Raw genomic sequence first — 12,975 nt, forward strand, 5'->3', positions numbered from 1 at the left:
TGTTACATGCATATGTGTGTAAACACTAAACTGGGGAAGCTAACACCTGTGGTTGAACAGCTACTCAAGCCCTAGTCTGCAATGCCTTATGGAGAGTATATTATGTACAATGGCAAAATTGGATGATTCTGACTTAAAAGACAAAAATATTACTGTATAACTGTCACATTTGTAGTTTGAAAAGATGTGTCTATGACATCATTAAAATTAATATAAAACTATCATATTTGTAGTTTTGAAAAGATGTGTCTTACACATCATTAAAATTAATAACATTATTAATATTATTATAAAACTATCATATTTGTAGTTTTGAAAATTATTAACATTATTATCCTTCCTGGGTAAGAAAAAAAAATGTCCACATTTTTTATGTCTAAGGTTTGAAAAATTTTTCAGATACAAACCCCCAAAAAATAATAACCTTGTCCATCCATTTACAGTAAATTGATATAAATTATAATTAAAACAATTAAAGTATCAATAACTGAACAGGTGAAAAATAGATACTTCAAATTATATTACTTGTAACTCAGTATATATTAAAATAAGTACATAGGGCACTTATAAAAATTTATATAATCTACACAATGTCTATCTGTGTGAAGTTATGTCATTGAATATATATATATATATATATATATATATATATATATATATATATATATATATATATATATATATATATATATATATATATATATATATATATATATATATATATATATATATATATATACCTAAAAACTACCTATTCCTTGTAGGCTTGATTGAAGAATCCTTTCTAGAAATTCTTGAAAATGTGAAATTGTTGCCACAATACCGCAGACTTGCGTGTGTCATTCACAGGAGACACAGCTGATGCTAAGATCGATGACTAGGTCAATGTCCACGAAAATCCTGAGCACATCAAACTGCTGCTCCCTGTCAGTGAACTCAAGGACTCTGGGGTTCACTGGGTACACTAGTGCATCCACCACACCATACCTCAGAATGCTGAGACCATCTCTTGTGGTCAGAGATGTGTCATCATTAAAGGGGTGCTGGTAACTGGGGGTTACTCACGGCATACGAAAGAATTTTGTTGACAGGATGTTGATTGATGAGCAGTCACAACAACTGTAGTCATGTCCTGTCACACCCTGGGCAGTGAACGAATCATTTGCAGAAACTAATGTTCACTTCAGCTCACAGGAGTGTTGCCATAATTCAGCAAATATCAATAGCTCATTAATGGTTATTGAGAAAAATTAACTTGTACTTCTCTTTGGATGACAAAATAAAAATCACTCAACATGTAACATCTCACTACGGGATATTATAATACACTTTGGAAGAATATAACACGTCACTCTTTTTTGTTTTTCTGGTTTCGTAAAACACTTATGACTTGTTATGTAGAATGTATATATAAACTGGAATGCTGTTATCCGTTACCGATTTCTTTGATCATTGTAACAGATGTAACAGTAGTATAACGGTTTCTTTGTATATGGGTCCGTAGATTCGCTGCCACGGATATAACAATTCTTCTTCTTTGTAGTAGTAAAAGGTTTCTATACTGTTCCACTGTGTATTACCGTAGGTTAATCACTAAATTATCTCAATGCAGCTATTAAGATGTTAATATGAGATTTAAAATGAGAACGGAGGCTATATTAAATAGCTCTGCTAAGTATGTCCTGTTGATACGATAGTTGAGTGAGAATGAGTAGTGACCCATCGAGGGAAGAACGGAAATATACGTCCTCCCTCGAGGGAAGATGGAACCATCCATGATGGTTCTCAATAACGTCTTCCTCTAGTGAGTAATAATGAACTACTGCCGCAAGAGGTGGCCAAAGAGTCGGCTACTTAATGCCTTGGCTCAGCACTAAGTGACATGACTTCCTGTGGGCACACCTTATCACGTGCTTTGAACATGCTACCTCATAGCTAGTGGAAAGTTACAGAGAGTGATAGAGTATAAAAATCAAACGTAATTAACCCATTCATATAAATATTTCTGCCTATAGGACAGGGGCTATTACAAAGCCATCCCAAGCTGAAACTAAAATGAAGGGTGGTGCTTATTTTGGATATTAATATAAAATGAACTATAGATCGTACCAATAGTAAGGAGGTGTATAACATTTTCCAACATGATAAGGAAACCCCATTAACTAAGAAATGTGAAAAGGACCTGGATGTGTATATTGACAACAAAATGAAATTCTTGGGGCCATTATGAGAAGAAGGTAAATCAAGGTAAACTAAGTCTGATAAAAAGGGCATAATACTCTTCAAAAGTGAGGTGCCCCTCTGCTTGGAGTACCGTCATCCCTTCTGGTCCCCGAGATATGTTAGAGACTGTCAGTTGATTGAAAATGTCCAAAGGAGAGTCACCAGACTGATGCCTGTACTACAGCACCTCTGTTACACAGAGATATTAGAACACTTACAGTCACCTTGCATGTACTACAGGCAGGCAAGGAGTGACTTAATAGAAGTCTATTCACACCTCAGAAGGGCATTACACAGTTCAGCATTCATAGGTCAGCTAAATATCTGATGGTTACTGGGAAGATAACTATTTGAGTTCAGGCAGGTTAGGGATCCATTTTACTTAATTTCAATTCATGGTGAAAATCACCACACAAGCTGACCAAGGTCTTGGAACCGCCACTGCCATTAAGATAAAAGAGGCCATACCTCACCAAAAAATGCAGAGTTATTTCATCCACAAGATACCTGATCAGACTCATGTGCATGTCAGTGCATGCATGCATGCACACACAAACACACAAGGACAGTTAGGCATTATTTATGTAGGGGTGGGAGATAAAGTATTCATTCATAAGCTTAATGGGTTCTTCTGGGGTTACTTATCAACAAAAGTGTCAAGGATGCTTCACAGACGAACACTAAAACCTAAGGGAAGCAGTACAGTACTGTACTGTACTGTACTGTCAAGAATGTTTCATAGACAAACACTAGAACCGAAGAGAATCTTTCGCTACAAGAGCATTCAAAATATTCATAACTATGCAGCCAATCCACTGCTATTTCAGATTTTGATTATGCAAAGGGATGTGTTTACAGAATATCATTTGAAGGCACAGCTTGTCTGGTCTACCTTGTACAGTAGCTATCAGAAAGAGTGGCTCGTTATCATAAGAAACAAACATCAACTTTATTTTATTAATAATACTTCCTAAATGTCATAATTTGAGGTATTGATGTCATTTTAACAGAAGTTCTAGACACAATGCAATTATAAGTAAAAAATATTAATGATACCACTAAATATTCACATAAAGAAAATGTATCTTAAACATCCTTTAATTTTAACTTACAATAGAGAAGAGAGTATTCTCAAGGAAATCATGTATCCCGTACAAAAGAAATTAAATTATTGAATAAAATACTCAAACATCATCATTATGGGAAGAAGTCATCTAAGGGTCTAGCATGTTCAGACGTCCAATCTCGTTCAAACAATGCCTGGAGTTGTTGACGGACAGAGATGTCTTCGGCAGCAGTTTCAGTATTTGCTGCAGATGAATCTGTTTCATTGACAACCAGTCCAATGCCACCTGTGTTGATAAAGTAGTCTCCACTCCAGTTAGATGTACCTAGACAGAAGAAAAATTAAATGAATGAGGCATGAAATCTGTAGTAATATCTCCGTTAGCTGGAATCCTTCAAACCAACTCTCCAATAGCTGGAATTGAAATTTGCTCAGAATTTTTCCAGAAAATTCCCTAAATTCTGGGTTTGGGAACAAATACTGAGGTTGAAAATCTGGAGCATTTTCTGAAAATTAAAAGAAATCTGGAAAATCTGTGCAAATTATTATTTCTGGGTCTGGGAGAAAATATCGATTTTGAAATAATGCACAATTACTGGAAAATTTGAGAAATTGCAAAAAAATCACTCCAAACCTTTCTGCTCCAGGCCTGGGGACAAAGGTTCCCAGCGTTATGAAAGATTGCATCACGCTTAGCCGCATCCACACATGGTTGGTGCGTGGGTGGAAAGACCAACTGCTTAGGTAATGCTGGATTTTCTGCTCTGAGTCCATTTATAAATACTGAGCAAATATAAATATTTCTTTAAATGTACATACAATACTAAAAAAGTAAAATAATACAGTAATAAATCAATGTAATTCTGAGCTGGGTTAACAAGGCGAAGGGTGAGGTGACTAGTCAGGTGGTTAGGTGACAAGGCAATAGGTGAGGTGACATGACAAGACAAAGCACACACATTCACAGCATTAATAAACCATTGTCTTATAACATTTTACTTTATAATTTCTATTTTAAAATAAATTGATACATGAAGGCTCGATTTGGCTACTTTTGGACTTAAACAACTGATCAGTGAATAAACCAGGGCATATAGAGACGCATTATACACTAGTGATGTCACGAAGCTTTGCATCTGCAGCCACAACTGCTGAGCAACCACATAAATAATCACAACCTGTACTCAAATATATACTAAGTTAATTATTTTTTTTATGTCTAGTGCAAACTATGGGAGGTTTATACTCAAATTAATCACTTTCCTGCAAGAATTCCAGCAATGCAAGTTACATTCTGCTAAGTCAAGTGAGTGACATTTTATAAGTGAAAAACTTAAACTCCCTGTGTTTTGTAATCCTTGAGACCCTGACAACTACGTACGCATTAATCTCCTCTCCTGGCTGTCAACATCCCATCTCCCTATCCTTCCTCCTCCCAGCCAGCAGGTGAGGCATATGGCGGTGGGTGATAATGATTAACGGGATGAAGGTTGTTTTAGGCTTAAAAGTTTCCCTTATAAAATGGCACAGACTTGATTTAGGAGAATATAACTTGCAGTGCTGGAATCCTTGCAAGATAGCAATTAATTTGTGTATAAATATCACATAGTTTGCACAAGATAATTTTTTTAGTCCTTTAACTTAGAACATTTGAGTACAAAATGAGTATAGTAATGTTGCTCAAAATAATGGCTTTTTCACGGGGAAAAGTCTGTAGAACTAGCCCCAGTGGTCAGGATATTATGGTATTGAATGTTACAGAGTATTTTAAACAAATTCTTTGTTTAGTTCTGTACATAGAGACTGATGGTCGAGGAGACCTTTAGGGATAAAAACTGTAATAATTTGAGCTTATTAATACCAGAACTCCTCATATACAGTAAAATACTTATTTTTACATTAATTTGGGCTTGTCATTTAGCGATATCATATTGGAAACAACTCAAAGAGAATTTATTAAGGATCATTATTATATGGAATTCATCTCAATATCACAGATAACCATGCTTGAGTGAGGAAGGGGGGGGGGGATACTGCCAGATTCTGGGGTCACTAATTCTAAGGGGAATAACTTAACTATAGTCTTAATTTTAAAGGTTGCTGCCACCAGACCCCCTCTGGGAAGTATGTAGCTCGTTAGGTAGCGGGCAGAGTGGACTAGGCATTGGGTTAGATTTTTCATTAACCAGATAGATAAGGGGAAAGAAGGGTGAAGCCATAACATGTCTTAACTAATTTATTCCTTATAAAACATACTGCATTCCGGTAAAATACAAATGAGTTGGCCTTCCTCAGAAGAACAACGATGATTTTGGTTACCCTTCTTACAATAACACTCCACACGTCAGACTGTTCCACCTGTATAGAATATAGCACCTTAGGTCATCATACATAGTAACACCATCTCACCTCCCTGTAACACCAGCTCACCACACCTGTTATACTCCACACCTGCAAGTATGGGACTTCTTGTAATTTCTCGGTACACATATCAGGCACCTCGTTCACACACCGCCCATGGTGGGTAGAGACGAGGGTTTCACCAAGCGACATACCAGTACTGTTTCTACGCCTGGTATTATAGGTCGCTCCAAGTAATGACCGCGGAGTTTCTCAAGCATTTCCTTATTTATTCCTACTCATTTGGAGTGGTATGCTGGGAATCCACAGGTTTACAGTGGAATAGCATAGCTGGTAGTCACCTCACATGGTGGGACGCTCACAGTGATAATGGCCGACGCCCAGCAAGGTGCTCCAACCGCGTGGGACCTGAGTTGATGGGAGAACGAAGGATACTTAGAAATAATGCCTGATGGGCGGTTATTACCCCCTGTAACACATTACTACTTCACTTTATACATCAGGCAAAGTCTAGGGCGGGATGTAGCCCGATGGAGGACACTGACCTGAGTTGATGGGAGAACAAAGGATACTGAGGGCAGTGCAGTGCCGCTTCTCACCGCGTAGGCCTACAGTTTCCAATCTTTAATTTTCCCTTTGATTTCTTATGGTTCCCACATGAACACTTTCCCGTATATTGTAACCTGGTGTCTTATAAATCCATATTTTAATCCTAACTTACATACTAGAATACGGTTCGGGCTTGACAGTTCTTGGGGAAATTAAGTGGGCTATATCAACAACTCGCACCTGTAGGCCGGGTACAAGGGACGCTGCCTTGAAACAAAAGCCGAATGTTCATAACGTGGGTATCCACTTCACTTAAAACGGTAATTAGTGATCCCCCCTCACACATTGCACTACTTGAACACAGACATAAGATTCTCTGATCACTGTACATGTCGTCGGTATACGTCACCCGAGGAGACGAGGTGTATTAAGTTCACACCGATGCATACAAGATATTTCCTTTCAAGTATAGTTTCTGGGTCACTTCCAACACCTCACATAGTTCTGATACATTTATCCTTTTTCCAGATCATTGTTCTCATGTATTTTCATATGATATTTGTGGAAGTTATGTTTACTACACGTTCACAGACATAAATAGTATGACCTTCAAACCATGATCCACACTTAGTCCTCCAGTACACTAGTCCGGCTCAACTGGACTTTCCCAATCATCTTATGGATACCCTGAGTTCTCCTTAATGCTATGAATACATACAATTAACATTATATAACTGTACCTGGGTACAATACAACACATGATTCAGTAACATTGAGTAGGTGAGTTATCCTTTATCAATGTTTCCCGTTCTCTGAGATTCTACAAGCGCGGTGGATTTGAATGTTATGCAGCGTAATATGAATTAAAGGGCTTTTTTAGGAAAGACAATGATGTGTGCAGTACATAGCCTTCCCCTCCCAAAGATTCATATTATGTGGAATAATATGCAAAAGCACTAATGCTGTAGTGTACATATATTCGACAACATCCTAACAGTTTGTGATTACAGTACCTTAATACATAAAACAAAACATAAGGAGACTTAAACGTTTCCCACGAGCGTCTCCGCTGCCATGTACATCAGACAACAGTTTACAATCCTACTACTTCGGTACACAATATATCATTAAAAAGAAAATTATAAGGAGACTTGAACTTTTCATACTCGGGTCTCCGTTACCGATACATGCAACAACTTATCAATTCCGTTATTTCAGTAAAATACAGTATGAGGAACATGTCCCTAACAGTTCATCAGAGTGTTACCTCAACATATTTTTGGTACTAACACATGAACAGAAACTCTTTGACATTAGATCTACAACAAATGTTCTCTGCATGAAATTACATATACAGGTACTAAGGAATTTAAATTCTTGTCTATGAGTTACATCAGACACTTCCTCAGATTACTACTCCGTTTGAATAATAATTCACCTTTTCAATACAAAACCGTGGTTCTATAATGACACAATGGGGTTCATAACACCAAACCTGGATTTTCTATCTCACAGTTCAGAAGAACTGGTATTTTAAGGTCGAGGTGACTCCATTACCCGGAGTGAGTCAACAACCCAAAAGAAACTTCCGACAACACACATAAAAACCTGAGATTTCTCCCTTCGACAACATATGCAACAACTGGATTTCCGGACTTCAGTTCGTAAGAACTGGTATTTAAACTGTCGAGGTGACTGCATTACCCGGAATGAGTCAACAACCCAAAAGTTCTGACAACACATAAAACTGAGATTTCTCCAGCTTTGACAACATATGTAACAACAGGTAAGAACTGGTATTTAAAATGTCGGGGTGACTTCATTATAACTGACGAAGTCAACACCCAAAAGAAAATAATCCAACAAACCACCTGAGCAACTGTCTCCCACACCAAAAATTTTATAATTCAACAAGTCAACTCTACCAACTGTGTAGCCAAGAATATTCAATTGAAGCAACATTCTGGAACTATGTGTCCTACAAATCCATTCTAACTACTGGTCTCCTCTGCCTCACAGGGAATCTGCTCGCAGGCTGACCTTCCACATTTCCGTCATCACTTTCCTCATCTGTTTCGTCTGAACCTGAGTCCGAGGAAGAATCATAAGGTGGAAGTAGGAGCTCATTCAGCTGAACAAACATGTCTCAACTTACATATCTCTTTACTTTCTCAGCCACTCTCTTTATCACCTCACTTTCATCAAAGGGGTTAGTCAACTCATACGCGGCACCATCTCGTATAATTTCTGTTATAGTGTACGGACCCTTCCACTTGGTATTCAACTTCCTACTAGTCCCAGGGCTGGGCAATTCATTCCTTATCCATACTGTTTCTCCTAACTGCATAGTCTGATTCGTTCTTGATCTATTTGCTCTCTCTCTTGTCTCTCGTGACATTCTGGAAGACGTCTCTTTTATCAACCTATGGGCTTCTTTCAACTCTTGACTACTCTCATTCTCTATTATAGGTAAGTCAATTCTGACTTGTCTCTGTACATGCCTCGAAAAAAAAATGAGGCGGTACCCCAGTTGTGGCATGAACAGACGTGTTCAGAGCCGACAGCAGGGGACTTAGAAATTTTGGCCACTGAAGCGGATTATCTTCACACATGATTGCAAGTGTTGTTTAAAAGGTCCTGTGCATTCTCTCTGTGACACTATTACCTCTAGGGTGGTAAGGCAATGTAAAATAGTTCTTAATGCCAGTTACTTTACATAATTCTCTAAACTGTGTTGCTGTAAATTCACTTCCATTATCTGCAATGTCTACTCCAGGACTACCAAAAACATTAATGAATTTACCAAATTCTCTTGTCACTTCCTGAGTGGATTTTGTTCTCAAAGGATAGAAATTGACAAACCTAGAATAGTGATCTATGACGGTCAACACATAGCGATATCCATTCACACTATTATGTAAGTCTGTCAAGTCTACAGATATTCTCTCCAAAGGTTTAGTTACTTCTGACATCCCCTGCCATTGCTGTTCCAACCCTTTTGTCCCATTGAATCTTTGACACACTTCACATGATTCTACAAATTTCACACAGTCTCTGCGATAATTGGGCCAATAGAAAAGGCCCTCTACTCTGGCTATGGTCTTCCATTGTCCTAAGTGACCTGATGTCTCTCTGTTATGTGCCCACTCTAATGCTGCTCTACGCAAATTATCAGGTACTACAAGGCAGTACATCAATGCTTTATTAATTTGTTCCTTCACTAAATACAATACCCCATCCACTACTTCAAATTTGTCAATAGTTGTCTTGGGATATTTATGTTTGGGTACCTGTCCTCCTTCTAAATAACTAGCCAATGCTTCCCATCTCTCTTCTTTTCTTTGTTCTATCCCTAACTGCCCATGCGTTAACCCGTCTAGCTGAGGGAACTGACCTGCTGTCCTACTCCTGGCTACTTTCCTTAGGGCCCCTACCGGCCTACTCAATGCGTCCGCAACTAGATTTGTCTAACCAGGCTTGTACTCTAACTTATAGATGTAATCCCTCATTTCCAACATCCATCTATTCATTCTTTGACTTTCAGTTTTCTTGTTAAAAACAGACGTTAACAGCTGGTGATCAGTCTTGATGGTGAATTGGGAACCCCACAGAAAATGATGGAAAAATCTACAGGCTAACACTATTCCTAATGCTTCCTGGTCAGTGGTGGAATACCGTGTTTCCGCAGACTTTAGCTTCCGAGAGAAATACCCAACAGGACGCAAAGTACCATCATCCCGTAATTGATTCAGTGATGCCCCTACACAAAAATTACTAGCATCACTATGTAGCTCAAATGGTATATCCATGTCTGCTTTTACCAGTACTGGAAAGGAAGCTAATGTCCGCTTTAATGTTTCAAAAGCTATCTGGCATTCATCTGTCCATGCAAAGGCAGCTTGTTTCTTAGTGAGTTCTGAGATAGGATATGTAATCTTAGCAAAATTTGAAACATGCTTACGATAAAACCCGCACATCCCTAAAAATTGTCGGACTTGTTTGACATTAGTGGGTGGTTTACATTCTGTTACTGCTTTTACATTCTCTGGGTCCGGCTCAATGACTTTCTCTGAAACAATATGTCCCAAGAATTTTACTTGTCTTTGACCAAACTGACATATACATATGTCCAATAAACTTGTTTATGACCCACCCAACTGAACTGATTTTTTGTGACACCAAAATCATCATATCCAAATATGTTATCTTCCACTATTACGGGTTTGTGACGTGATTTTTCTCACGATATATGGAAAGTTTGTGGTCTTAAAAACTCTTCCGTTGGTAATAGCCAAGATATATCTTTGGGTCAAGCCCACCTTCGCACTAAATTAAGCCATTTTGATATAGGTAGCTTCTAATACCTGTGTCAACTCAGACGCAATAGACAAGTAATCAATAGTAGTAACTTAATACATGTGCATGCTGGAGTTCTTTGTTTAGTTCCTGGAGTTCTGTTTTAGTCCTCAACTCAGTCTGGTATCTTTTAGATCGCTGAGATGTTCATGTTGATCAGCAAAAACTCCTTCTTCCAATCTCTGCCAATGTCCCCTAACTATGGTACTTCTACTGACTCTGACCTAAAAGGCCTCGGCCCAAGATGAACATTTAAACCACGAATTACTAACTATTTCCTGTACCACTACAACCCTAATTATCACCAGAATACAACACCATGCAGTTCCTTCAACATGGCAATCAAAAAATATAACCTCACATCAACTGAGATCAGAAAGTCCTACATAATTAGTGGAACCAATTTGAGAGACTTTCAGAACAGTGACTCTTTACCCCACGTCAAAGTTAATCCAATAAACTTCTAAAGAAGTTGAATACATATTAACACTGAGAAAAAACCATTAAAACACAATATCAATAATACATTCTGTAGCATTATATTACCAAAAAATTCTTTCATATTTCTACTCAAATCAATATTCACCCAGCATCACTCAAAAATCAGATTATCCATCATTGTAATTGGGACATTTGTCTATATTTCTATTCAAACTTCAATTTCTGATCGATCATAATGATAAAAACCACCGCCATATAGCCACACCACTGGATGCTGTGACTACAAATACCAAACTAAGGAGACAATCTTTGAATTCTGTCTTAACTTTAAGAGCGGTTGCCGCCACCAGACCCCTGAACAGCATGGAATGTTAGTGAATTCAGGCATTGGGGTTAGGTCAATTGATCAGATCGATAAGGGTAGTTATTGGCAAAACCATAACATGTCTTCATTGATTATTTCTATAAACACACTTAGTAAAAAATATTATTAATTGGGCCTTTCCTCAGCTTGGAAATACAGGAATTTCTTGGTTACCAACCGCCCCAGACTCCTACATTGCGGTCATCCACCCACTTATTGCACAACAACTCGGTAACGCTGCATTCGGTCGTTCTTCTATAATATCCCTGGAATATTAACAGACTGTTCCATTGGTGGCTTGTGCACTGTCGGTTATCATATAGTAGCACCATCAACACACCTGTTACACCCACACCTTCCGCAAGTAGACTTTTGTGATTTTTAGGCTCACACCACGGCCCTGGTTCGTACACCGCCCTTTGGTGGGAAGATCGCAGAGGGCTGACTCATTTCTACGCCTGTTAGTCGTTCCATGACGCACCGCAGTTTTCGCTATCTCCTTAGTTGCACTATTCATGAGGGTACAGAAATTCACTGGTTCTATGTGGATCATATAGTGGCAATTTCACCTGGTGTGGCTGGCATACAACGGGCGCAAGTGCCGATGCCCCAACCACGGCACCTGTAAGCGACGGCAGAACGGAAAGACTAAGGAATAATGCCTGACGGTTATCCCAATCCCTTAACACATCCCCGTATCACACCGTATATCCGCGTGCTTAAACCGTAGTCACCGTTACGCATCGTCTTAATTGTGGGCGAGTAGCCTGCTAGGGACTGACCTGTGCGGACGGCAGAACGGGAAAGACTACACAGTTTTCCGCCGCTTCACACAGGCCTACAGCCTAACCAATTTACATTTTTGTTTCTTATGGTTCCCCAATACTTAGCCATATTGTCCCCATTCTTAAATATTACATAATCCTGGAATTCATACACTAAGGTCAAAAGTCTTGGCTTGCCAGTGCTTAAATGCTCAGATTTTTAATTATCAACGAAGAGCATCTTGAGGTAAGGGTACGACGCGCCCTGCAAAAATGAACGATCAAGTGCATCAACTCATAAAAATCACGAGGTATCCTCTCTGCACAGCGCACGATTTTAACACAGACCAGACTGATCATTGCACCTGTCAGGCGTCACGTGAGGTTGAGTACAATTCATACCGACGAGTACACGATATTTCTTTCCCAGATAGTTTCAGATCACCGTCAACACCATACAGTTCTGATAAATAATTTATCCCTTTTCCCGACTTCTATTGTTCTTTTAAGTTTCAGTTATGAGATTCGTTGAAGGTCTGCTACACGCCTGGACGTAAATAGTAGGACCTTCAAACCCTGCTTCACACTTAGTCTAGCAGTACCTTAGTCCGCTTCAACAGGACTTAACATTCATCTTGGTGCCCACCCTGAGGATCTTAATGCCAAGGAATACATACAATTTGAGAGACAGTAACCACATACTCAAATATTATTTTGGCCCAGAAACCTTGGAGTAGTAGTTGGTTCCTTTCTCAATGTTTCCAAGTTTTTTGGGGGTTCTAAGTTGCTGTGGCTTGAATGTTGTAAAGTGAATATGAATTAGATGTGATTTTAGGATGACAATGATGTGC

The 12,975-nt window shown here is 38.7% G+C and overlaps 1 protein-coding gene across 2 annotated transcripts in view; it reads right to left on the bottom strand.

Moving 5' to 3' along the window:
* Nucleotides 1–1,094: 1,094 nt before the first annotated feature.
* Nucleotides 1,095–12,975, bottom strand: part of LOC121867939 (5'-3' exonuclease PLD3-like) — a gene marked incomplete in the record, with an annotated part of 228,254 nt that continues 216,373 nt past the window's right edge. For both annotated transcript variants that reach the window (XM_042368087.1, XM_042368086.1), the window contains 1 exon segment: nucleotides 1,095–3,614. In XM_042368087.1, coding sequence (XP_042224021.1) covers nucleotides 3,421–3,614 — 194 coding nt within the window.

Source organism: Homarus americanus, unplaced genomic scaffold (assembly GCF_018991925.1).
Source record: "Homarus americanus isolate GMGI-L3 unplaced genomic scaffold, GMGI_Hamer_2.0 scaffold37032, whole genome shotgun sequence".
NCBI classification, from domain to species: domain Eukaryota; kingdom Metazoa; phylum Arthropoda; class Malacostraca; order Decapoda; family Nephropidae; genus Homarus; species Homarus americanus.